Raw genomic sequence first — 24,972 nt, forward strand, 5'->3', positions numbered from 1 at the left:
AACATGGGGGTTCTCCATAATCAATAGAACAGTTCCTGATGACAACTTGTGGGGTTTTGGGGACACCCAGGTGTTAACACTGATAATCCAGTGGAGTGGGCTGCAGTATTTTCACACTTGCTCATTCTTTACATGGCYATTGAAATCCCAAGAAACATTTCAGGTATTTATAGGGAGGAAGCTGAAATGGCATAGGCTTTTACCTCATCCTGAGTGTTACCATTTGCATTAGATATTCCCTGCCTCTTAAGCCTCTGAATGTTTGAAAGCATAGCAGATCCTCAGTAAACATGAGGCTTTAACTTAATGAGTRTGGTGGTCTTTTCTGTTAAACAGAATCCATACTAACTCCTGTCTGTCCCACACTTTAAGATCTCGTTAACAAAGTTAAGTGAGGAGTGATACTGTCATTAAAGGAGCGTTTTTTCCTAGAATTTATATTTTTGTAACTGTTTTATGGCCTCAATTTGCTCAGGAAAAACCAAGTTACACATCATTTTAAAAGGCCCAGTTGAATTTTAACGGRGGTATTGAAACTTACCCGTGAAATTTCAGAGGGTGCAGAAATWGTTCCCTAAATAGTGCTGGATATTATACAAACCTATCTCATTTTCCTTGTGTTATTCCTCCTGTCCAGACAGGAGAGCTATCATTACAGCGGCTAGTTGGTTTAATGACGGCCTTGCCGGTGGATTGCGGGCACCCCTGGACACGCTGAAGAGTTAAACTAAAACCCCTCGTGTGCGCAGGGGYGTTTTTAGGTTATTTTTACCAGAGCGCTGCTGTTTTTCCAGAGTTTCTGTGGGGAGCCGCCCAGCAGAAGCAGGAGCATCCCCCTAGGGGCTGGGGAGGGGAGAGGGGACTGAAACCTTGGCATTAGGGGAAGTGGAAACTTGCCCTTCAAAAATTATTTTTTAAAAGTTTTGCAGTTTAGAGTGGGTATATATGCATATAGGGCCGGACGGGCAGAGGATCTCGCCTGCAGGCCGCGTCCTACAGCCCAGAGCAGGACGGGGTCTGGGCTCCGCCGAGGGGTGCGCGGGCGGGCGGGCAGCCTGGCGCCGCGGACGGGGAGGGGCGGGAGGCAGGCAAGGAGAGAGGGAGGGAAGGAGAGAGGGAGGGAGGGAAGGAAGGCGGCCGCAGCCTCTGCGCCCAGGCGGAGCCGCCTCTGCCTTTGCCTTTCCCCTTGCCGGGCCGCCGAGCCCCGGGCGCGTTGTGTGCGGGGGCGGGAGATGGCCGCGCGGGGCAGCGGCGGCAGGCGCTGCCCGGGAACGGCAGGAACGCCTTAACTTCCTAGAAGTCGGGGAGACGAGAAAGAGTTGCTGGGGTGAAGGCGACAGATTTGGTTTCGTTCCCGCGGTCGTCGCGGTGCGGTGAAGCCGCCGGTGACTGCGCCGGTGAGGAGGACGAGGAAGAGCAGCAGGAGGAGGAGGAGGAGGAGGAGGAGGAGGAGGAGGAGGTGGGTGCGGGTCCGTGGTACCCGGGTAGGGGAACCGGGGCGGCCTCTGCGCGGTTCTTCTCGTCCTTCCCCCAGCGGTTCGCAGCCAGGACGGGCTGGTGCTTCGGGAGAGCAGCGCTGAAGTCTGCTCCTGGGAAACTGAAGCGTCTTAGGCAACGCTGCCTTGTTGGGATTCAGGTACCCTTGAGGAATTTAATTTTGTGAAGGTTAATTAAAAGGCTGTTGTAAAGTATTATGGCTAAAGCTGTTTTGACAGTTCGTCCTTTTTTTTTTTTTTTAATTCTTGGGGTTTAAGTGAGTTTTCCTCCTCTAGCAGCTCATAAAGGTGTAACTGCTGCTTCTAAATGTGCAGTAGTTTTGCAGGATGSAGTGTGCCTTTCTGACTCCCCTCTAAACTTAGGACACGTTTTCGTGCTGGTACTGCATTTCATCACAACACTGCAGTGTCACCTGAATGCCCTTACGGTTCTTCCTGCACTGAAGATTTCTGTGAATATTACTTGCTGCAATATCCTTGTAGCTAAGGTTTTTTTTAAAAAATCCTTTCAGACATTTCAAGTGTTATTATAGACACAGAATGAGACTGTATTTTTAAGGGTTGATGTTACTCTGTTTTGGATTCTTCTAACGCTAGGGTTGTTTCAGTCTTCGTGTCTAAATATAGGTTCTGACTTTTTTTTTTTTTTTGTCTTCACCTGCATGTCAATCTCATAAATGACTATAAAATGAACTAATGGTAAAAACACAAGCTGCATATGGAGGAGTGTTTTCCTGAAGGCTTTAAGATACTTTGGATTTCAGGAAAAATTGTTACTAGCTTTTGGAAAGCATTTTGGAAAGTTCWCTGTTGTTAAGGTAGTCTCCATGCACGGTATATCTTACAACTTAAAGCTAGAAAACGGACCTATTTCTTAAAAAATGCTTTGAGATCCTCATTTAGATCAGAAATGCAGCACRGTTGACTTGCCCATGTCAGTGAGAAGTGCCAGTTGTTTTTACAACCGAGGCAAAGCAGAATTAGGCACTAGGAATTACATGATAATGTAAYATAATAATAATAACAACATAATGTGTTAAAATTGCTTTCCATCTTCAAATTCCCACCTGTAATGTAAATTACAGCCTCGCCACATCTGGTGGCGTTGCACCAAGTTCTGTTTTATGTACATAAGCAACTAATCTCTGAATCCTTAGGGAATTGAACCTTTTCACTCTCTGTGCAGCACAGGGCTGTGAGAGGTCAATGGATGCTCTTACRTGTGGGAGTATCTAAACTGTCCCTGAGAAATGGACAGAGAGGACTCGCTGTAGTAGCACCACTGTAACATGATGAATCATGTGGTGAACTGGACATGCAGTTTGTATGTTATTAAAGGGTTTTTCTCTTGCTTGTGTTTTACATTCTAGTGTTTAATTTGCTGTCATTTCATTATCTAACAGCTTTATGGTTATAGACAGCCATCAATTCAGACTTTCAAAGTGTCATTTCTGGATTGTGGCCTGTTGCTTGGATTTATATATTTCATTATGTTACTATCCAGCTGTATTATGTGATATGGATTTTATTCTTTTGCTAATTACAGYACATAAAATCCAGAAACTCTCTCCATGTTCAGTGCTTTAGCAATAACATCAGTCTTAGATTGGAATTTTGTGTTTATGCAGTGAAACAGAGGGAGGGCACTTGGTGACTTCTGTTGAAGGTCATGTAAGAGCATGTCCAGTGTATCTGGAATTGAAATGTGGTGTTCTCTCCTGTAATTTTCGTCCAGAGGAGTAGAATGAAGCTGGATTACTTGCTTGGTGTTTACTGAAGTCTGACTGCCCTCTTACGTAGAACTGACTATGTTGCAGGTGGCTGCTGTCAGATGTCTGTAAGACCTCTTCAAAGTAGCTTACAGTGCTGTTGTTATAATTCTTTGGCTGTGCTATCCAGAGGCATCTACATGTAAAATTTGATTGGASCTGTTGTGTAGGCAGGCTGAGAAAGCACACCGAGAAATGTGCAGCTAGCATGTGTAATAAAAACTGGATTTTTTGTATATACTCTGTTGTTTGTGTAAGTTGTACCATCTGAGGCACATAGCAATCCTGGATACCATGGACACAGGCTAAAGTTAAAATTATTATGGAGATGTGTTCAGGATTAACAGACAGCTGCCTCTTATTGGCAGTATTTGTTCTTAGAACCCGTTTTATTACTCAGGGTTTGCTTATCACAGCAGAGAACCTGTGTTCTGTCATATAATAAATAGGAATGCAAATCGGTCTAGTCCAAGCCACAGATCTTGTTATATACCAGTTATAAGTAATTTGCTAGAGCTTCTTTTGGAAGGTGGGGCAGAAGGGATATTCTTGGGTGCAGTACTGTTGTGGGAAGGTAATGCTTACTTGACTTCACCAAAGTAAAATTTGATAGAGACAAAAAGAGGGTAGTCACTTATGTCATTCCTTTGGTTGAGCTTTCACTTGAGCTGTAGTCCTTTTCCCTAAGTAGAAAGATTCAGTTGAATTGGACTTTGCCCACGTTGCTGCAGAGAATGGTGCTACTAGAGATTTTTAAAACTGCTAGGTAGTGGGTGGAGGTGTAAACACGGAGCAGGCTTTTTACTTTATACCAGTGGCTGAATTSTCAGCTCTCTCAAATTGTAGTTGGAAGGGAGTGTGCAGATCAGCCAAGGATTGACTAGAGTATTTTGGTTAGTGCTCCCTTCTTTTAATTCAGGTGCAGGTCTTCCCTGGTTCCTGGTGTTACTGTATTAAATATTGCATGTAGTGTGATATTTATAAAAGGATGTCTTTTRTGAATGAAACCTGTTTCCTCCAGAACCTTGTTATTGAACAGCTTCTGGCCATCACTCTCTCTTTAGAGATTAGCAGTCTGTGTTTTGCTTTTGACTTTTYCTGAAGCATTTTACTTTACCGCAGTCCCTGGATCTCCTCATCCTGTGTTTCTGTTGCACTGGATTCTGAATATTTTGTCTCCCATTTCCTATGTGTCAGCTGCCTCTCKGGTAACAAGAATGGGACACTATTTCTTCATAGAGAGGTTGAGAAAAAGTTGACTTTCTGGGTTTTCTCCGGGATTGTGTAAGGTCTAGTGATATGTTGAGCCATTATCAGGGTATTTGTGGAGAAGATTGAGGAAGCAATGAAAAGTATGCCAAAGTTGATACTTTCTCCAAAGTTAGAGGAAATAGGGTAGTKTTTATAGGGAATAACAGGACTGCCTTCTGTGGCCTGCTGTCTGTTTCTTTATGTGCAGGTGCCTTCTGTAATTGGAATCACAGGTGAGATTTTTCAGCAKCTGGTTTTACTGATGACTCAATGCCAAAGTAAGTGCTTCAAGGCAGATGATTAGTGTATAGGGAAGTGTCTGTTCTGTTCCAGTGGATATGGATCCTCCTGCTTCTTCCCAAGTATGCTTGCAGGGAGAGTCTTCCGGGGTTTTTGTCTGGTCTTGTCTCAGCTTCCCTTGTGTTACTTAAAGAGTGAGTGTGATTTGCCTTAGAGGCATTTGTGAGTGTGGCCTTAGAGGCATTTAAGACAATTTGGCAGATGGAGAGGCAGCAGGTGAGTTCACAGCTACCTGATCTAGCCGTGAACATTCTGGGCAGAGGTTGAACCATAAACACCCAGAAAAAGGGTCTTTTGATTATACAGTGATACCATCYTTAGGCCCTTACCATTCTAAAAAGAATAGAAAATGTTTCAATTCAGAATAAAATTGTCAAATTAAACTTCAGAAACCTTTTCTAATACAGTTTGCTACTGCAGAAGAGCGTGAAAGGAGGATGCCCCATGCTGCTAAACTGTGTTATATTTGCCTKTTGCATGGCGCTATGAGGGTTCTGTACAGCAGATTTTATAGTCAGGCATTCATTTGTGGGTGTAGTAGATTYGTGCACGCTCTCGTGGTGTCAGGGTTCTGCTACTGCCATGCTCTTGCTTCACCAGAGCAAGGGTCAGCCTGAAAATTGATGTTGTTGTGGCTTCCTGCAGGAAACAGTGAAAATACTGCTGCTTTTTGACAGCCCCCATGGAGAGAATGGACAGTGTAGCTGTTGATAGGCTTCAAACTGTGCAAGAAGGACCGATGACTTCTGTTCTGCTYTTTCCCTGTGCCTTCTCCTGTTCCAGGCCTGCATATGCAGCTTAAGTTWTAGCTATTTCTGGACAGCACTGGTCTCAGCATTAACCTGTCTTGCAGGTTATCTACATTATCTACACCTTTCACTGGTGCCCARGTTTGATTTGAGGGGACTTAYTTTGCTGCATGATTTTCTGAAGTTCCCTTTCTTTTTGGTCTGTTACCAAATTTCAGCCCAGAGGCTGCTTGTTGTTAGTTACATGAAATGCTGTAACCAGAGGTAGATAGTTCTCTGCTGACAGTATCTGTTAAATTCACTCGTATCTGTCATCCTTCAAAATGCTGCAATCTCCTCTTTTGAAGCTGTGGATAAAAATACGTCTCTACTGTTTTCTCTCCATTATTACTTCCTGTAGTTATCACAGSATTAGTGGTTTTATTTGCTGTTTAAACTACAGCTGTGTTCCTAACTTCAGCATGGTAAAGATTAAGGCAAGTCTGTCCCTATTTCTGCAGTCAGGACTACAGTTCAGATATAAGAAGCTCTCGAGCTGATATGCTCGAGGCAAATAGAAATTGAAAGAAAGCTCTGATCTGCTGGAGCTTAGTGGCAAAGTGAAAATGCTGTTCTTCCAAGTTTGTCAGTTCAGCTTAGTGTTGGTGACCCAGGCACAGCTGAGAGGAGATGCCTCRGGGAAAGAAAATAATCACAGTCAGTGATCTTCTAGGCAGCTTAAAGAAAGATGTGAACATTACAGTTTTGGCTTCTCAGATGATTTATTCTTCTTTACTCCCCAGTAAGATGAATAAACTCTTCCTGAATTAATCTGGTTGACACTTCCTCCTTTTGTTTTTCAGAGATCTTTCAACTTCAGATCTGAAATAAAGCTCAGTCTTTTGAGACTACAGCTTTTAATCCATACGGCTCCTGTACTGGCATTTCAAACTCTGACACTAAAAATAAGAAACTGAAGGGATGAGAGAAATACAGCCTGTGTTGTGAAACTCAGTGCAGGCATTTTGAAAAGCTTTGTAACRAATGTTGGTTTACAAGAGAAGGACAGTGAATGATAGCAATCAGGGAACACCTAATCCATTTTAAAGCTTTACTTGTTTTTCTGTGATGAGCAGGAAGACAGATAACACAGGRGCTTATGCTCAGTTCCTGACACTGGACCTGAAGTAGCTAAAGATTGACACAAGTGCTTAGTAAAGTCTAAGCTCAGTGAAACACTACTGGAAGTAGTGCCCATAGACTGTTYTAGTGGACCTCTTATGATGGAGAAGAGCTTAGTTAACTTCTACATCTAAATTTTAGTATTTGGCAGTGGGAGAAGAACACTCTTAATCTCACTCTGGTAAAAATTTGTGGAAGGTGTGCCTTGTTGCAATAAAGCTTTTAACAGCAGCTTTCCAAAGGAAAAGAGAAACCAGTTTGAAACCCATGGTCTGTGTAATTGGCTTGGRTGAACTGTGTTCTAGTCAAATAAGGGTGAGGGAAAAGCTTAACCCTGCTCAATGTTGTAATTACCTAATTGATGAAGCAGGGAACAATCAAATTAAGGTAAATGCAGTTGTAGCTAAAAATAATTTTCTGAGTGTGTTGCAGTATGGATGATCTATCACTTAGCTGAGATTACAGTGGTTTTAAACACTCCATTTTATTAAGGTCATCAGATAGACCTTTGAAAATTAACTCAATTTTAAATGGCTACAGGAGAAATAACAGAATGAAGTTTGATGATCTGGCTTTTGAGAGCAAGAAAAATAGTCCGTTGACTGACTGAGACTAGTTGGGTATCAAGAACAAATCTTTTCACTGGATTCCAGGAGCTTTGGCCTTTCTGCCAGCRTAAATATGGGTGTCTCTCTAATAGCAGGATTGCATTGGATTAGTTTGTGCTTTTTGGAAATTTATTATATGAAATACAGAGTTCACTTTTATACTTTCCTGTTTTAAGAAAATAGGGAATTAATGTTGAACTAGGTGCTCTTTTTTCATCTGGCTATTTTGAAGAGAACTGAGATCCTCCTCTTTCTAAAACATTTCTCTCATGTTTGTAAGTTGATCAGACACATCTTGTTCTGAAAACWGTGTTGCATTCAGTAGCTTTGCTGCAGAGGCCCAGAGGTTTGTACCTATGGCAGCATTMATTTTGTCTGCTCTTAGGCACTGCTGAAGTACATTTTGTTATCAGTGGGGTCCAGTAAACAATGTGCTTGTGCTCAGGGCAGTCATGGAGAATACTGTCCCTCTGTGAGTGAAGAGGCATCTGGTTAATACTAAGCTTTCTGCCTTATTGATGGCTTTTCTCAGTCTCGAGTTGTGCCCTTCTCACATTCTGCAAGGAAACTTAAGTGTTCCACTGAAGGGAAAGGGTGACCTTACACCCTGTGTTCTGCTAAACACAAAGTATGCCTGGTATGGGGAAAGAGGGGCAGAAAGGTAAATATTCACASAGGCGCATGATGCTGCCTGTGTCCCTCTCTAAAATTTGCATGAAAAATAAGTTTTTCTCATGTCATCTTTAATCTCTGATGTGACATTTAAATGTGCTCAGCATGTTCTGACAAATCTGAAGTGCCCTCTGGTACAGACTCATGCMGTTGAAAACCTTTGGTATTGAATTAAGTTGTTCTGAATGTACAAGTCGGTGGCATTTCTCAGATGTCTGATACCAGGTTGTCATCTTCAATTAATTATTCATGCCCTTTGTTCCTTCAGAGTGTTGTCTGTAGTGGGCCCAAATCTTTCCAGTGTGTCTACACAGCTCAGTGATTGTTTGCATGCACTTCTGCCCTTGGAGAATGTAAGTGATTTCAGGGAAACAACAAAGGACCACAGGCATGAAAATTTATGAAATAGGCATGATTGTGGCTTTATATGTGCATATTGAAGTGCATTTCCTGCCAGGAAAAGTTCTTGTCACACAGGTTTTTAGCACTGTGAATTAAGAGTTCCTGTACTTAATTTTTCTTCTGTGTTCACTTTAGGATTACATGATGGAATTCACATTTTCTCAAGAAAAACTGTGTGTTTTGGATCAGCACGATTGACGATACCTCCTGACTGCAACACCCGGAGCGGGGTCCTGTAACGAATTTATCACAAGAAACATACAATGGATCTCAAAGAGAGCTGCCCAAGTGTTAGCATTCCCAGCTCTAATGAACACAGGGAGAAGAAAAAGAGATTTACTGTAAGTGTATAAGAGAGTAAGCACTGTGGGCAAATGCACAGGCTATTGGTGCCTAGCAGTGCAGCTTTCTTTTCTTCTGCTGCTAAGCTTAGTATTATTTTCAGTAGGTTTATGGAAATCAGTTTCTTTGCTCTTATGAGTACTGGCCATAGTCTACTATGAAAAGTTGTGAATATTTTACAGTTTTTACCTGTGTTGCTTTCTGCAAAAATAACTTGCCTTTACAAATTTCTGCTGGTTTTACCCTGAAATAGCTGCATTTGCTTGTATAAAATATCTAACTACCTAAATACAGGATACAGAAAATATTTTGGTACCATTTTTAGCATTCTACATGATTTTTCATTAAGACATTTCTTTTTTAAAGAGGTAAAGTATGGATTTGGTTCTTTGTGGTCTTTTGTTTGTTTGTTTTAATGGCCTTTCACAGATATCGTATTATACTATTATAATTTTTTGGTGTAAAATGAAAAAGATATAAACCATCTAATTCTTTCAAAACATTTTCTGTCTTCCTTCCTGTTTCTGATTCTAATGCATATGAGTTTTTTCCTATCCTGTTCCCATTTCCACTCCTTGTCATTCCTCTCCCTCTTCCTTTCTTTGCCTCCCAGTTTGACTTTCTGGTTGTGAAGTCTTCCTATTGTGTGGGAAAGTCTTTGCATTGAGTACTGAAAAATAAAGTAGTGTGGTATGGATATTTGTTTTACTTGTATAKAACCCTAAATGACACGATCAAAATACTTCCTTTAAAAGGCTCAAACTATTGCATTGCTCTTGTGCAACTTCCTCCAGGATTTTTTTTTTTTCGCTGAGTGAATTAGTCACTCKTCAGATGAGGAATGCAAACATCCTTATATGGAGTTCCCGTCTGAAGAATACAACAAAACAAATGTTTACTGTGAGTTGTGTTATCTCCCTTTCCTCTGTACCTGCCCTGCTCAGAGAAGAGCAGTGTTGTTTGATTCTACAAGTGCGTCAAGATATGGTTTGGGGAAGGAGTGTGCTGGTAAAGGAAATAAACAAAAGAGAACTTTACTAATTCTTTAAACTTCTGCATGCATGTGAGACTCAGGTGAGCAGGAGAAAGTCTAAACTTGAGCAAAACAGGTTTGTTTTGTCACCTCAGTGCTGRTGGTTCTGCTGTTAAAATATGCCAGTGTGGTACACTGGGCAYGTATTAATGTGGTTTCCAGGTCATTTTACCTAAAAGTCTGTGAGAGAACCTGAGCAGTGTAAAGACACTTYGTTTGTGTGTGCCCTTTAGGAAGATGTAGGAGCAACTGTGTCGGAACTGGGGGGCTGAGGGAGGAGGGGGGAAGGAATCCAGCCCAGCTTACACAGTCCAGAGGTACACTTTGTCTTGCTGGCTTCTGCTTTCTGCATCAGGGAGTAGTTAGCAGTTTGACAAGAAGTGCTTTTCACAACCAAGCTTTCGAATATTATCACGTATATTTTAGGATTTGATAACAGAAGTGAGGGTCATACTAAACTTCATGGTAGAAACTGTGAATTCCAGCATGTGTCAGTGCTTTTACTATGTCCCCTCTTCTGTGGCTGTGTGTAATGACAGAATCCCATCAGTGCTTTGACAGGGAATGAGAAGGGGGTGCAGGGGGGAAACAATTCTGAACAAATTTGTCGTAGGTCTGACTCTCTTTCTGATGGCCACAGTACTAATACATATTTTTATAAAGAGCAGTAAGAACTTTGGGATGAAAAGAAAGGTCAGAGTGATAAAGGCCAGGAGAGATTTCGGATATCTGTTTGTGTAGTCTTTACCTTACTGTTGCTTACAGTATGGATCATTGCTGCATCTGAGACACTTCTAGAATCTTACTGGTCTGAATAGAAGCCATGAATTTCAGCTCAAAYCTTTCAGTGGCTCACTTAATGCTGGCATGGAAACAAGACATGTGCAACTTAGTTTTTGCTAGCTTTACTTCTCCCTCTCACATTTACTCTGATGAAGCATTTTTGAAAACAATCATGTCCCTGAGCAGTTGTCATTCTGATAATTAAATGAGCTTTTCAGTTTTTTTTTTTGGAAGTGGGCTTTTTATTTCTCCTGAGCATTTCATGACCTTTTATTGAGTATTTGATTTGTTTTGTTAAATACTGCATACTTTTGATTTACTACCAATTTTTTTTTTTTTTTTAAAATAATTACGTTTTGGGTGTTCTAGCAGGAAACCTTTTTTACTTCCACTTAATTTATGGCAAGCAGCCTCTGTAAATCCATACTAGTTCACTGTCCTGCATTTTTCTGAAGATTCAGCATTCACTTTCTGCATAAAARGAGTGAAGTATTTCCTTGTTTTGGACCATAACTAGCCTATATAAATTGCAGTTCTGTCCTTGTTGTATATTAGGTCATTCTTTTGCCTGTTTTGACAAATAGCTTTGTTTTGGGTTTCCTGCTTTTATCCCTGWGCTGTTTGATGTCTGAGGCTTAATTTTCTCTTCTGACCTTTTCTCGTCTCCCTTCACACCCAGATCATATACAGGCTTATTAAAAAATCTGTTTCAAGGGTGCTGTTTCTCTGATTAAATCTGAAAACTTTGTCTCAGACCTGTGATGTATAATATTTATCCCCAGCCCTGTGGAAATTGGAGTTGGTGTTTTTTTATTTGTTGGCAATAAATAGTTTCCTTACTTTCTCAGTGACAGCTTTCTCAGAATTGTAAAACAGCTTACCTTTTTATTTTTCTTCATTTAATAAAAATAAAGTGTTTAATCCAGGAGCATGAGCTACCACAACAGTTGAAGGTTTTTAATTTCAGTGACTTCTTATGTGAAGAAATCTTACTGCATTCAGAAATAGCTGCATCTTGTCCTATATGTATCTGGGAAGATARTTTATGGTGATGTTTTAAGGAATTATGTTTCATTTTCTTCCTTTCTATTTTTCTCAAAGCTCTGTGGTTTTATACCCACATATTACAAGTTGTTGATGCATCATATATCTATGTTTAAGGAGTTTTCTATGACTAAATTTGGATTAGAAATAATTAGACTTTAAAAGGTTAGCATCTAAGTAAGTCTAGATTCCTCCCCCCACCTTTCTAGAAATAAGCATTGCACTTCTCTCTAATCATTACATAGCTGAGAGTAATAGTACAGCCCAGATATGCAATGGTTTTAGTTTTTCCCTGATTCTTTGTGGTTATTGTATGTGTTCTTACTGCTCAGTGCTTCCATGACTGTTGAGCTTGCAGCTTTTCCTTTGGTGGGGTGTGCAAGAGCTTTGATGCTGGTGTGAGCTGGATGACCTCATACAGTTTTTTAGTGCTGTCTTATGTAAAAAATGTGGATTGTGTCATTGTTCTACAGCTACTCTGAGAACAAAACTGTTTTAATTTCTCAGTTGCCAAGGAGGTGGATATAATTTCCTATCCTAAGTTACACTTGTCTGTGCACTCTGCAATCCGTGCTTTCAGCCCAGCTGCCTGGGCCCACTGTGTGTGTTGGCATTGATCTGCTGTGCAGTCATGGGGAGTTGGAGGTGTTTTGTGTTTGAGCTCTGCTTGCAGGACTTGATTGCTGTGTAGGATACCCAGTTCAAGAGGACAATACTTAGGTCTTTGGAGCTGAAGCTTTCAGTGTTTGCAGTGTAGGGAGTCTCTAGAAGGGGTGTGGGTAGGTTTTATGTTAACACTTGTTTAGCGGTATGAGCAAAATCGGTTTTCTTAGAAGGTCTCAGCTTTCTGCTGGATGCTTCCATCCAGTTTCCTGTGCTCCCCAGGGACTRAGAACAGCTTATGTGAGCAGTTAACAGAGCAGGACTGCAGCCCCCAGGAGGWGCTGATGTGGCTGAGCAGGGGCTGCCACTTTCCCTGCGGGAGTTAAAGAGAACCACGGTGCTGCTGCAGGGTGGAAGGGAGCCTGGAGCATTGGTCCAGTTTTCTGCACTGGGAGTTAGCAGCGCTCTGCACTCGTTTCCTTGCTGCCCATCCTCTTCCCTGAAGGAATAGCTGAGCTCCTTCTGGAAGTGCAAGGAAGTAGAGAAGTGAGGACAGCTAATTGCCTGAGAGACAGAAGAAGCCTGCTGGACACACAGCTGTCAACCAGATTTATGTATCCAGGGACTGACAATCCGTCTGGTTCCTGAAGTCCTCTGTGATGTGGCATTTGAAGAACTGGAAGCGTGCAGCAGGTTCCAASTCTACCTCCCTTCATCCCATTGCTGTATATTATGTTATATACATATAACATGTATTTCAGCCACAGCACCATTTTTAACTCTGTGAGCAATTGTGCCATCAGCCTGGATTCTACTGTATTCAAGGTGTTGCAAGGAGCAGTTATCTTTGTGTCTTCCATATAAACTTTCTCTTTAGGTTTTGGTGAAGGCAGTCTCCAGTATTTTTAAATGCTTTGTGACTTTAATAATAGTATTTATTATGGACTTACCAAGTTGTTAACAAATTTCATAGTAAATTTTAATAGATTGCTATCTGATGGTCAGACGTTCTTATTGGATATTAACTAATTTATGAAATTCTATTAAATCAATTTTGGTCTTAGTTTCTTTCCTGGTGCTTAAAAAAAKTCTGTAAAATACCAGATACTTTTAATTGTTCTTTAATGGTTTCTGTGGATATCTATGTGACTTACCTGTAARAAATATATAGTTCAATAAGTGCATTTACATGATAAATTTAACAACCTGCCCTTATTTCCACCGCAGGATTAAACCTGGGAGGTTTTATKAAGCTCTGTGGGCCATAACACTATCTTTGTTCCTACAGGTTTACAAAGTGTTGGTCTCCGTTGGCAGAAATGAATGGTTTGTCTTTCGCCGGTATGCAGAGTTTGATAAACTCTACAACACGGTAAGCAAAAAGCAAGCTGTGGAATCATACCAGAATAGCAGAGAAATACTTGCAGAGAAATACTTGCAGTGTTGTGGTTAGAGTTAATCCCCTCTGGAGGAGTTTGAGTCAACATTTAATAACCRTAAGAGCTTGATAAAAGAAGATGATGGAATGGGTTTTTTAAGCTTCGGTTTGTTAGAATTTCAGACTCAAAATCCACTTATTTGTCACTTTTTTATAGTTACTTGGGATCATAGCTTAATGAAACTTCCAATTTAGTGGTTGTCAAAACATTTGAAATGTGCATTTGTTCACGATAAAAAAACCCACAATCTGGATAGATACATTTCTCCTAAAAGAAGCTTTTCTTTGAAGTACTGAAAGCAATGAACAAATCCTTGTTTCTTGATAGAAATTTTCTGCAAGTCATTCATAACAATTCATTCCTGCAGTTTCATAGCAGGTACRATTTTTTGCACCAAAAAAAAAATTGGTCAGTGTTCCAAATAAAATAGACCTCTTAGGCAATTAAATATGGATTTCTTGTGTTTGTTTCTAGAAGGGGATTTTTCCCCTTTTACATACTGGGCAAGCTGGGAAAATACTTGCTCAAACACGAGTGTGCTGTGTCCATATGTTTGTCCAATTCTTCATGTTTGGAAACCATAAGTTTTGCTTTGAGGAAGTAATTCCCCTCTTATCCCCATATTAAAATAATGCCAGCTGCTTATTTGTGTCTGCCCTTCCATTATGTCTCTGGGAGCAGACAGGCTTTCTCCCTTCTGCCTCATTGTGCGTGGATTTTTCTGTGGCAGTGGTCTCCAAACACTGGCTGTGAGATTGGGGCCATTCTACGAGGTCTGAGCTGAAATGCCCCTGGGTACCCCATTCTATGGTTTGGCTGCATCTTGCAGGGATAGACCCATAAGGGATGTGAAAACAGAATATCCTCCTTTCAGAGGCAGTGTTGGTGATCCTGTTCCTTTGCCACATTGTCTCACCACTCAAATTGGCGTTGCCCTGCTGAGGTTTGTTCAGTACTGGTCTGTCTAACATGGGTAGAGGTGAGGTCCTGGGGAAGCATAACCAGGAGGGCATTTAGTCCAGTTTCTATTTGGTCTAATTCATACAGTATAGTAACCAAAAAGAACTTRTGCTGCTCTCTGGAAGACACACTGGTGTTGCTAAGAGAAGAATTGCAAGCTAGTGTATTAGAAAACTGCTCTCTTRAAGAAGATGAGAGAAAGATTGCCCTTCTGGAGCACTTGAAGGTGAAGTGAATGTAGTTGAGGCTTGTCTAGTGTCAGGTTTGTGTTTGTTTTTTTWAAATCTGTAATTCAGTGTTGTTGTATGCTATCTTCTGGCCAGGTTCTCAAGTGTAATAATAGAATTATTATTATTATAATTGAAATGCATTATCATAAAATAGACTGTTCATCTGTTTGCAGTTTTGATGTAGGGGTAGACCACCTGTGATTTCTAAAGCTTTAAGAATGTCATTTGGACAAAACCCAGACATTCAAAACCCATTTGGACAAAACCCAGGCTGTATACATGAGGTTTAGGATAGGCTGTAWCCCCAGCCCATCCTAAACCTCATACATACAGCCCTGTGCAAGCAAGTAAGAAAAAAACAAACCCAAGAGAGAGGAAGAATTGATGGAGGAAGGAAGAAAAWGGGAAAATAAAAACAACACTGAAATTCATTTTTTTAACCAGGGGCAAATAATTTTGACACYATTGCTGTAGTAGTTCATAAGATGAAGATGAGATGGCCTTTGAATTTTAAAGGGTATGTCTGTTGCAAACAAACTGAGTACAGATTGTTCTGGTTATGTTTTTTTCCCCATGTGAATGAGTAGAGGAGATGGCATAGCAGAGCAGAATTACTAATAATCAGGTGTTCAAACTGTTCATCAGAAAACAAACAAAATTATTTCTAGGTACTTTAATGTGTAAACACAATCCACTTTTATGTGTTTTGTTTTCAGCTAAAGAAGCAATTTCCCACCATGAACCTGAAGATTCCAGCTAAAAGAATATTTGGAGATAATTTTGATCCTGGTATGTCATCATCTTGTTATTCATTTTGTCAGTTTCTTTATCTAAAAATTGATCTATTCCAGCCTACAAGAAGCTATCTTAGCTGAGTTTTGCAGCRGTCCTCAAAACAGTGACTAAACCAAAGTTTAGTCATGCTTCAGTCAAGAGCAGGAACTAGCGTGGGTAGGTGTTTTACCTTGTGATAGTGAACAGAGCATTGCTTGGTCGCCCAGCCCCTCTGTTGCATTGAAGGCTTTAGCTGCTCCCAGCCCTCCCATATTCAGGATCGGGAGAGATTCTGAACTGTCAGGTGTGCTCTCTCTCCTTTAAAAGCAAAAGCCAAACTCCAGATTCTTCCTAAGCATTATATATAGTGAATTTTAAACTTTCTTTGTGTGACTTCCTCCATCACCACCTCTGAAAAATGAAACACCTCAGGGATTTATGTTTGAGGACTTTTGAACTCTCTGTATCTGAATGTGCTTCCTTGTGCAGTTTAGGTGAAAACGAACTTCTGTAAGTGGAACAACAACAGGAAGTCTGTCCTATGTGAACATGTTGTGCTCCAGTTACCAGTGATAGGTCCCTATTTAGCCTGTTCTGTACACAGCAAAATACTAATGAAAGTCTCTTGTCAAGTGTCTTGAAATAACCCGGGTGGCACCACGGATGCATGTAACAAAAAAGGCAAATGGGAAGGCCGGGCTATTGCTCTGTGTGTTTATRCTATTCATTCAAGCCATTTTTACTTCAGGGTTTTCCTGATGATCTTTGGAACCCTCACACCCTCCYCTGGCTTGCTGATGTGACCAGACTGTTTGTAGTTTCACCTCCTCCTGCACCTGTTTCAGTCCTTTCATTTTCTCCCTTGCTGAGGAACAAAGGGATCCAAAGCTGTTGAACTCTTAGGATGTRTAGGTCTGGAGTTTTTAAAGTTCTTACAAACAAGCCTAGTTTTTGGCAGTTACAGTTAAYCATCTGGATCTTGATGTGAAATTCTGTTTTAATTTTTATTAAAACAATCAAATGCAAGTATCCACACTCTTGATGTTCTCTTCTGATAAAGATGTAAATGATTGCCAAAAGTTCTACATACATTTTGTCTACAGGGACTTTTTGTTTAGTTCTAGTTCCTTTTCTCTGACCTTGTGATTCTTCAGAGCTGGCTGAAGACCAGAGAATGCCATGCAGTCTGGTTTGCTGTACAGGCAAATATGCAGGTGGATTTCTTGGAGCCAAATTTAGGAAACTGGAGTTTTAATGGGGAAAAAAGGCTCAACTAAAAGTTTATTAAAATCATGTATGTGAAACAAAGTCCTCAAACTTGTTTTAAATTTCCGTGAACTGTGYTGATATCCTTGAAGCATGAGAAACTAAACAGTTCTCAAGATGTTTCTTGCTGGGAGGCAGGGTGGRGATGGAGCCACGATGCTTATGTAAATAATTCTTTTTCTTAACACTGATTTATTGAAGCTTTGATGTAATGTTTCTGCTGGCTCCTGAAATAAGTTACATTTTTGACAAATGTTGAAAAGGTATTTTACGTCTTTAGTTCATCCATGGGTATGCAGCATTTTCCTACTGCATGGAAATGCAGCAGAATGAGACCTTTACATCCCTTTACCCAAAATCTACCAAAAATGCTGTCATTTAAGTTGCCATTTATACACTCCATTTTTATTGGCCCTTAGATTATTTCAAAATTAGTCTTAACTTCAAAAAATCAAACAGAAACCAGTCAGAATACAGAACCTGAAAATTTCAGATGTCACAGGTGTTTTATCTTCACCAGCGTGGGTAGCTCTGTAGGCTTAGAGGGACTGATGGCAGTGTACATCTGCCACGCTGAAACTGCTGAAATTGGTGACTCCCATAATACAATATCTGTATRGAAATTTACCTTCCTGTCAGATGTCGGTAATTTGGGATTATTAAATACCCTAGGAAGGGTTTAGGGATTATGTCCCTGAAACAATATGGACATTTTTCTTAATACAGCTGTTAATTAAAACTTAATTTTACAGTAATTTGTATRTGACAGTCATTGGAATGCCTTTAAAGTTAATACACAAGTTGAATATTCTTTTTCCATACAAATTATTGTTGATATGAATAATGAAAGATAAGATTATTCCATTTTACACTTTATTTTACTTTAGAACTCTCTATTCTAAATCCTCTGTGTATCTTCCCTTATTGCTGCAGAACAGTTACATGTCTTAAGCTTTAGATAAGGGAAGGGATTCTGAGGATTATCTTTTTTAATGTTGGAGATTATGTCCAAAATCTAAAGGGAAGCATTTTATTTTGTTATCTTTGATGGCTGTATCTGAGTTCCTGCCGGCAGGATGAATTGTGCAATTTTCCCATTGCTTTACATATATTATGGAAATATGCTGCTTGGTGGGACTGTTCATGTAAAAACTTGACTTGTGCAGCTGATGGCAAGTTGTGCCTGTGGGTTCTTGGGTTTTTTGTTTTTRTGRAATCGAGTCCTGATGGGCTCACCTSTGTGACAAAGGCTGCACAGGTCAGCCCACTGTGGTTACGCACTGTTCCCGAAGCACAGGCTGGCACTTCTAATCCACCTGGCTTTCTGCATTTTTAAGTAGTGTTACAGAAAAACTGAAATTTATTCTCTCACCTCAGTTCAGTGTTTTAAGCTTGCAATTTTCCTATGTAGAACCAATCCTGTTCTAAATCAGTCATGGGCCAGTCTCCTTTTAACYGCTATTTTAAATCCTAAAAAACCTGAATAAGAAAAGTTTTTTTTTTTTTCACAAGCTGACTGATGATTCTAATAAATGTGTTTTTTTCAGATTTTATTAAACAGAGAAGAGCAGGACTGAATGAATTCATTCAAAATTTAGTTAGACAGCCAGAGCTATGCAACCAGTAAGTAGTTTCATTTCTGTTTTATAAGGACTGTTGAAGAGACATGAGATGAAAAGGCATGTTAAATACAAAATTGCAAATTAGGTATTTAACCAAAAAGTGTATTTTATCTGCTCAACACTCTTCAGGATAAAAAAATAATGCTTTATATGCCCATCCATTCAGGAAAATTCTACGGGCTGARCAGTATAAAAGTGTTTTTGTTTTCTGAAAACCAACCTACGAATCCATTTGCAGGCAGATAACTGATCTTAATTCCAGGGGTGCAGATTTCACTGAACTGTTGCTGTAGGGCAAGTGTTTGTTTTGCCAGCGGCTGCACTGTTTGAGGGCCCTGCTGTCACTTGCTACTACGTGGCTGGCAGTCAGTCATTGTCTGCATCCTTTTTTTTTTCTTTTTTGTCGGAGTAGTTCATGTGTGCTGCAGAACTTGTTTAAAGCACGTTATCCAAGTGGTTTAATTGCCTTGCTGAGATGGTCTGGGATAACCAAGCTGAGCTGCCCAAAAGAAATTATGAATGAGCTTGTACATAAAGTGTTCCAGCAGAACTGCAGGTGTGTTCAGCACCAGCAGGGCTGAATGGGAGGGGGTGTTGGGACAGAGTCAGCTCCTGTTAAATGTGGAGAAGAGCACTTTGTGTGTGAACTCATTGCAGAGCAAACTGGTGCCTTCTTTCAGTTGAAAGCTGTAATCAGTTTTAACTAAATCCATGCAGCTTTCTGTGTTTCTTGAACTAGTAAAATGGTAAAGTTCCATGCTTGGCTTTAATGTTGAGTAAAATATCTTTAATACATTTGTACAGCCTGTGAAATTGCCCATTTCCCACATGAAAGAAGTAACTCGAATATCTCTGCAGATTGCAKTGTGCAGTCAGATTTTCTTTTTTCACAACAAATGAACTATTTAATGTCCTGTCAAGCTGAAAAATGTGCTTCCTTTCCTTTTTACATTTTTTTTAAAAAAGCATTTTATATGTGTATATATACTTCTTTGGATTAGTGGAAAAAAAATTAATGACAAAGTCTTTATGGAAGGATACTTTTCCATGAGAACAAACACTAATAGTACCATGTTCATGGTACTATTCTTTGGGAAATAATAAAAAACACTTTAATAAATTATTGAAAACTAATCTGTTTTGTTTCATTAGGAAGGGATATTGCTTTATAAAGGCCAATCTTCTCCTCTGTTTGGTTGTCAGTATGTCCAATTAACAACTATTCTTGTCTCAAAACATACTATATTTGTTCTCCAAAGGTTAAATGGTGTATTTTTTTATTATGGACTGCCCAAAATGGTGTGCTAAAGAAAAAGGCATCAAACCTCAAATCAACGTGCCTCCTTAAATTTTTGTGAGTTTTAAAAATCATTCTATGCTTGAATGTAACTGTAGCAGAATCCATGTTCTTTAATATGGCACTTAACTTGCCTGATCCAATCCATTGAACTGATTGAAACCAGCATTAAGACATAGGTCTGATAGTGTTTGATGCTGTTGAAAGTGTATTCAATAACCAGCTTATTAACCACAGTTCTACAATAAAAGCAATAGAGACTGAGGTTTGCCTTGTACTGTTCTCCTCCACCCTACCATTAAAGGAGCAATTAATTCAGTGGAGGAAAAGCCTTTAATTCACAATTTAGYGCAAAAGCATTTAATTTTGTAGTAATTTCTGTGTTGTTTCTCTTTTAATCACTGCAAGGTGATTGCTTTTCTGAAGCTTCTACTTTTTGCAGTGTTCCATTGCAGCAAATCATGTTAATAATTACGTAATCTGTCACCTTTTTGGTAAGGCAGTGAATGTTACTGTTGAAGAAATACCACATCTGTGATCTTGGTGGTTGGGATTTTTTGTAAAATCTTACAGAAACTACTCAAGGAATATGTGATGACAGAAGCAGTATCTTCACAGATAGTCCATCCTTGCTTTCTTTGACTGTTTTGYTTTAATGTGCTAATTAAATCTGATACTAGGTCAAATAACTTAGGTAAAGTTAGTGATGYACAAGGAAGACATAGTGGGTTATGCATTCTCACAGAACCATTAGGAAATCCATCTTCCACTGCATCTTTTGAGCTTTAAAGCCAGTATCAGCATGTCACACATTTTAAGTCCTGTTTAGGAAAATTGTTTCACTGAAAGCTTAAGGATTATTCTAGGTGTTTTCATTTCTGGATGGGAAGGTACCTGAATGTCTGAAATGGAAAGCACAAATGTGAGATTCAGGGTGTCCAAGATGGTAATACTTAGATTATTCTTTGAAACACATAGCACTGTGTTCTTATTTTCTTTCTGTGGACTTTTTTCTTGGGTCTGGCACACTTCTTGAATATTGTATCAAAACCAAGCATATTTGCTCAATCAAAAATCCAAGAAAAAACTGAAGTGTGTTGGAGTGCTTATAGAGACGCTGTGACAGTTGATAAGGAWTTTCCTGTAGTCCATGTTAGGTGGAATACAGGGTGAGATTACTGTTTAGTCCAAAATGGGAATTAAGTGGTCTAGCTTCAAGCTGCATTTCCTTAGTAAACATACYGTGATAGACAGCTTGTTCTCACAAGAAGGTAGAGTACAGGTGTTCCAAGAAAAGGTGGCAGAAGGGATTGAGATCCCATAATGTCTCCACCTTTCTGACTGATGTCCTTAAYAGGAGTTAGGAGTTTGTTCCTAGTGAGCACTGCGAGGCTCCCTAAAACACTRCACAACTCCTGAAAGTGGGCTGCTCACCCCCTCAAATGTAGGCCTTCACTGAAGGATTAATGTATTTAATTGCTGTCTATCAGAACATGTCCAAAGAAAACCTGTTTGAAAAACTGTATAATAGAGGATGCATTAAAGCTGTAATGCAGTTATTTTTAAATAGTCCAAAGTAGCTCCTTAATGAGAATGAGAACATTTGCATAACACTTGAAGAATTCAAGGATGACAATACTCTGCAGCCTGTGGGGAAATCAGTTACTAGTTCTGTAAGTGACAAGTGGGGTCTGAATGTGTTCCCCAGAAAAAAATCAGTCACAATTATTTTCTGATCTCAAAATCTGATTAATATAATAGTGAATGTGAAACCCCTGAACCTATAAGATCTTGTAGTCTGTGTTTGGGAAAATAAATGTTGCATTACATTAATGTCCTCTTTTAAAGTGTTACTGTACTTTACTGTATTAAGGTTTTCTGTAAGAAAGGTATCAGTGGTTGACTCTTTACGAAAATGTGTCAAGAAGAGGAAAGAACTGGGCACCATTATTTAAATAAAGTTTTTGTCACTGGCTACTATTTTTACCATTTTGCTTCAAAATTTGTGTGGCTTTTTGAGTTTGTTCATATTTCTCTATGTCAAAAATTTTTGTGTGGTATATTGTTTTTGCAAGAAGACTAATGCAGAATGAGTGTTACATAAGCAACCGTATTTAAGCAGAGCTTGACACCTTTTTGTGTATTTCAGAGATAATCCGTGAAAGAAATTTATTCAGTAAATCATAAAAATCCAGACAAAACCAACTTTTGCTGTCAGTATATGTGCAATGTATATTGGGCATCCATTTTAAAATGTTTTTTTCAATCTCTTTAATTTCTCTTTAATTTCATAGGTGGAGTTATTTTAGGCATAGTTTCCATCTATTCTAAAATACATTGAGTTAATACATGTGAGCTATGGCATAGAAGTCCTATCAGTCTGTATAGCATTTTGCATAACATGCTGCAATCTTGCCTAAGAAATTGGTACAATAAWWTTTTTATTTTTAATCACAAGTTCTTTGCAGTACTTCTAGAACTGCAAATTTGAACAGTGTAACATCAGTTATGATTCTGGTTTTTGTGGATTGTGGAGATTGTGGAATACCCTGCAATTGTACAGCAGCCTGTGAATTCAGCCATGGACAAAGTTACTATAGTAACTATTTGAGATGTATTACAACATGCTCTATTTAATCAGCCAGCTGTTTAGAATAATTAATGCTGAAAGGTGGTTCAGGTCTGGTTCTGTTGGTCTGTCTAGTGAAAAGCATTAGCCAGAACTTTTTAATCATGAGTTTCATGATATCCAAATGTTCTGAAACCTAAATTGCTCCATCATAATCAATATTACTACAAACCACTGTAATTTCTGACTTTCTGGTCTCAGGATACAAGACATATGCTGAAATAGATCAGAATTGGGAGTTCATATAAAATGGGAAGAATTAAACTGAAATGATGGTGAGAAATTGTGTGAACAGTCTTGTTGCTGTACTTTAAACCTGAAAGGCTGCAGGTAACTGAAATATATTTCCAATAGGACTTAGGAACACAGAATGTAAGTGATGAAGATTGGGAGCCTCAGATAGCATAGGACATGAGGTGGGTTCACTAGTTCTGACMTGAAATTACAGGAGCTGGAGAAGTGTCAGAAACAGCTCATCTCTTACTTCTGATCCACACTGTGCAGAAGTGTGGAGGGTGAAATGGATTGAAAATAGCAAAGCAAGTACATCTGTTTCTTATATAAAACTATTTCTAGGGACAGATTAAAAGAGCAGCTCCATAGTAAGTTAATGCTTTTCTTGTACTGAGTTGCTCATGTGGAGTTTCCTATCAGTGACTGCCCTGAGTCCTCTAAGACACTCTAAGTTCTTAGAGTTCTCTAAGAACTTTGTCTCTGAGATGTAGGTAAGATTTCTGCCTTGATAAGAAGGTTATCTTTTAATGAACTGGAAGAACTTGAAAGATCCAAATCATCACTTGGTGTGGTTTATAGTTCTACATTATACCCATTTTTTTAGGAAATAATTTTGCCTTTGTTGTACTACATTATTCTTTACTTGCACTGTGCTGTGGATCAGAAAAATGTTRCATTCTTTTGAACTGTCGGACAAGCCTTTCTTCCTAGAAGCAGGTTCTTGGAATTCTCTACTTCCCCACCTTTCTCTGTCCTCGTCCCCCAATCCCACTAAGACAGAGCTTGGAACTACTGCTGAAGATAAAATGCATCTCCTTAGTCACTGTTGGAAGCCTGTCAGCTCTCTTGCTGATTTCTGAAGCATTTGTATCCTGCAGCTGAGTGAAAGGATTTCTTAATACTGTTTTGACAGTGCCCAGCTAGAAAGAATTCTGAATACAAGATCACAATTTTCTGCTTTAAAGTGAATGGGGACAGGAATATCACTGCTGTGTATCTCTTGAAACATGTGTCTTTCCTTGGGATACAGATGACGTATTTAATTCCCTATCGTATCAGACTATTTAATTAATTTTAGAAAACTCAGCAAAAATTTAAACTCTGACTTTTTGGAAGAAAGTTGGTTTCCTGGTGGTTGCTAGCAARTTGGAATTCATGCTTTCTTCTGATAATTATCTTTAAATGCAGTAGTGCAGTGTTTACTTCTGAAGTCTTCATATAYGTATGCTTTAGCATGTCAGGTTTTTGCAAGTGAAAAATTTTGTTCTCTAYATAACACACTTGGCAGTTGAATTGTGTTGCTATAAAAAAAGCATTGCTTGTATACAGTCCTTAATTATCAGAACTTAAATATAAAACTCCTCTGTATGCTGCTGTTCAATCCTGTGCTCTGTGTTTATGGCTGAAAATCTTGCAAGTGATYAGTGTGCTRATGAAGTTAATTGTGTTTCTAGCCCAGATGTCAGAACATTTCTTCAGATGGATAACCCAAAACACCAGTCAGATCCATCTGAAGATGAAGATGAAAGGAGCAGTCGGAAGGTAATAAAAGAGAAGTAGAACAGTCTTCTAAATTTTAGCTATTTGAGGGCAATCTTCTTCGGTGTATTATTTACTGAAAACTACTGGTAGATTTTGTAATAAATCCCCTCCCTATTCTTTTTAAACACCTCAGTTCCACTGTGGGCTGTAAGCTATTTCTCTGTCACATGTGAGCTGCAGAATGGAGGAAAAGTGATAGCTTTGTCTTGTTTATTCCCCACTTTCTATACAGGTTAAAGAAACACAACTTCTGTCATAGTTTTTGCACTCTGTTCRAAGGTTCTTGCTAAGAACATCTGGCAAGGAGCAGGGGAGATTGAATGCTTAATTGTCTTTTTGTTTGCTTGTGTGTTCTTCTTTTTTTTAAAGATGGGGGGAAATAGAATTCTCTCAGGGGAAAAAATGCAGTCTTTCTGAAAGTCACTTAGGAGCAAGGATGGATTTTATTTCATTTCACATACAACACTGTGTGAGGTCTGAAGTTTCTTTTGTCAAAAAAAMCACTGTATAGCTGGATGGATTCTCTGAAAATGAGTTTACAGCCTCCAGAAACAGTTTGAAAAAAGGACTATTCTAAGAAGGCAGAAGGGCCATATTTAAGCTTGTTTTCTCTTTTACTTGCTAATTGGCATAAAGATGTGATCTTAGTACTTCTCTTTTAATTCAGCCCCTGTTAAAGATGCAAGAGCTGTTTTGGTTTTTGTGTGATCCACAGGAGATACTTAGTGTGTTCTGGAAGTTTCATTTCCAAAGTCACTAGTTTAAA

At 39.3% G+C, this 24,972-nt stretch overlaps 1 protein-coding gene across 4 annotated transcripts in view; it reads left to right on the top strand.

Annotated features, from left to right (window-relative positions):
- The window catches only part of SGK3 (serum/glucocorticoid regulated kinase family member 3), a 60,524-nt gene that overhangs the window by 25,447 nt on the left and 10,105 nt on the right, over positions 1-24,972 (top strand). The window contains exons 1-6 of one of the 4 annotated variants that reach the window (XM_057363892.1): positions 1,438-1,459; positions 8,544-8,749; positions 13,502-13,585; positions 15,559-15,631; positions 18,430-18,505; positions 24,119-24,206. In XM_057363892.1, the coding sequence (XP_057219875.1) occupies positions 8,672-8,749; positions 13,502-13,585; positions 15,559-15,631; positions 18,430-18,505; positions 24,119-24,206 (399 nt within the window). In that variant the 5' untranslated portion in view covers positions 1,438-1,459; positions 8,544-8,671. Of the gene's footprint in view, positions 1-1,437; positions 1,460-1,570; positions 1,637-8,543; positions 8,750-13,501; positions 13,586-15,558; positions 15,632-18,429; positions 18,506-24,118; positions 24,207-24,972 lie in introns of those variants that run through there. The other 3 variants (XM_057363891.1, XM_057363890.1, XM_057363893.1) reach the window with 3 other exon arrangements.

This window comes from Malurus melanocephalus, unplaced genomic scaffold, assembly GCF_030028575.1.
Source record: "Malurus melanocephalus ecotype Western Australia unplaced genomic scaffold, MMel_1.1 scaffold_32, whole genome shotgun sequence".
NCBI lineage: Eukaryota > Metazoa > Chordata > Aves > Passeriformes > Maluridae > Malurus > Malurus melanocephalus.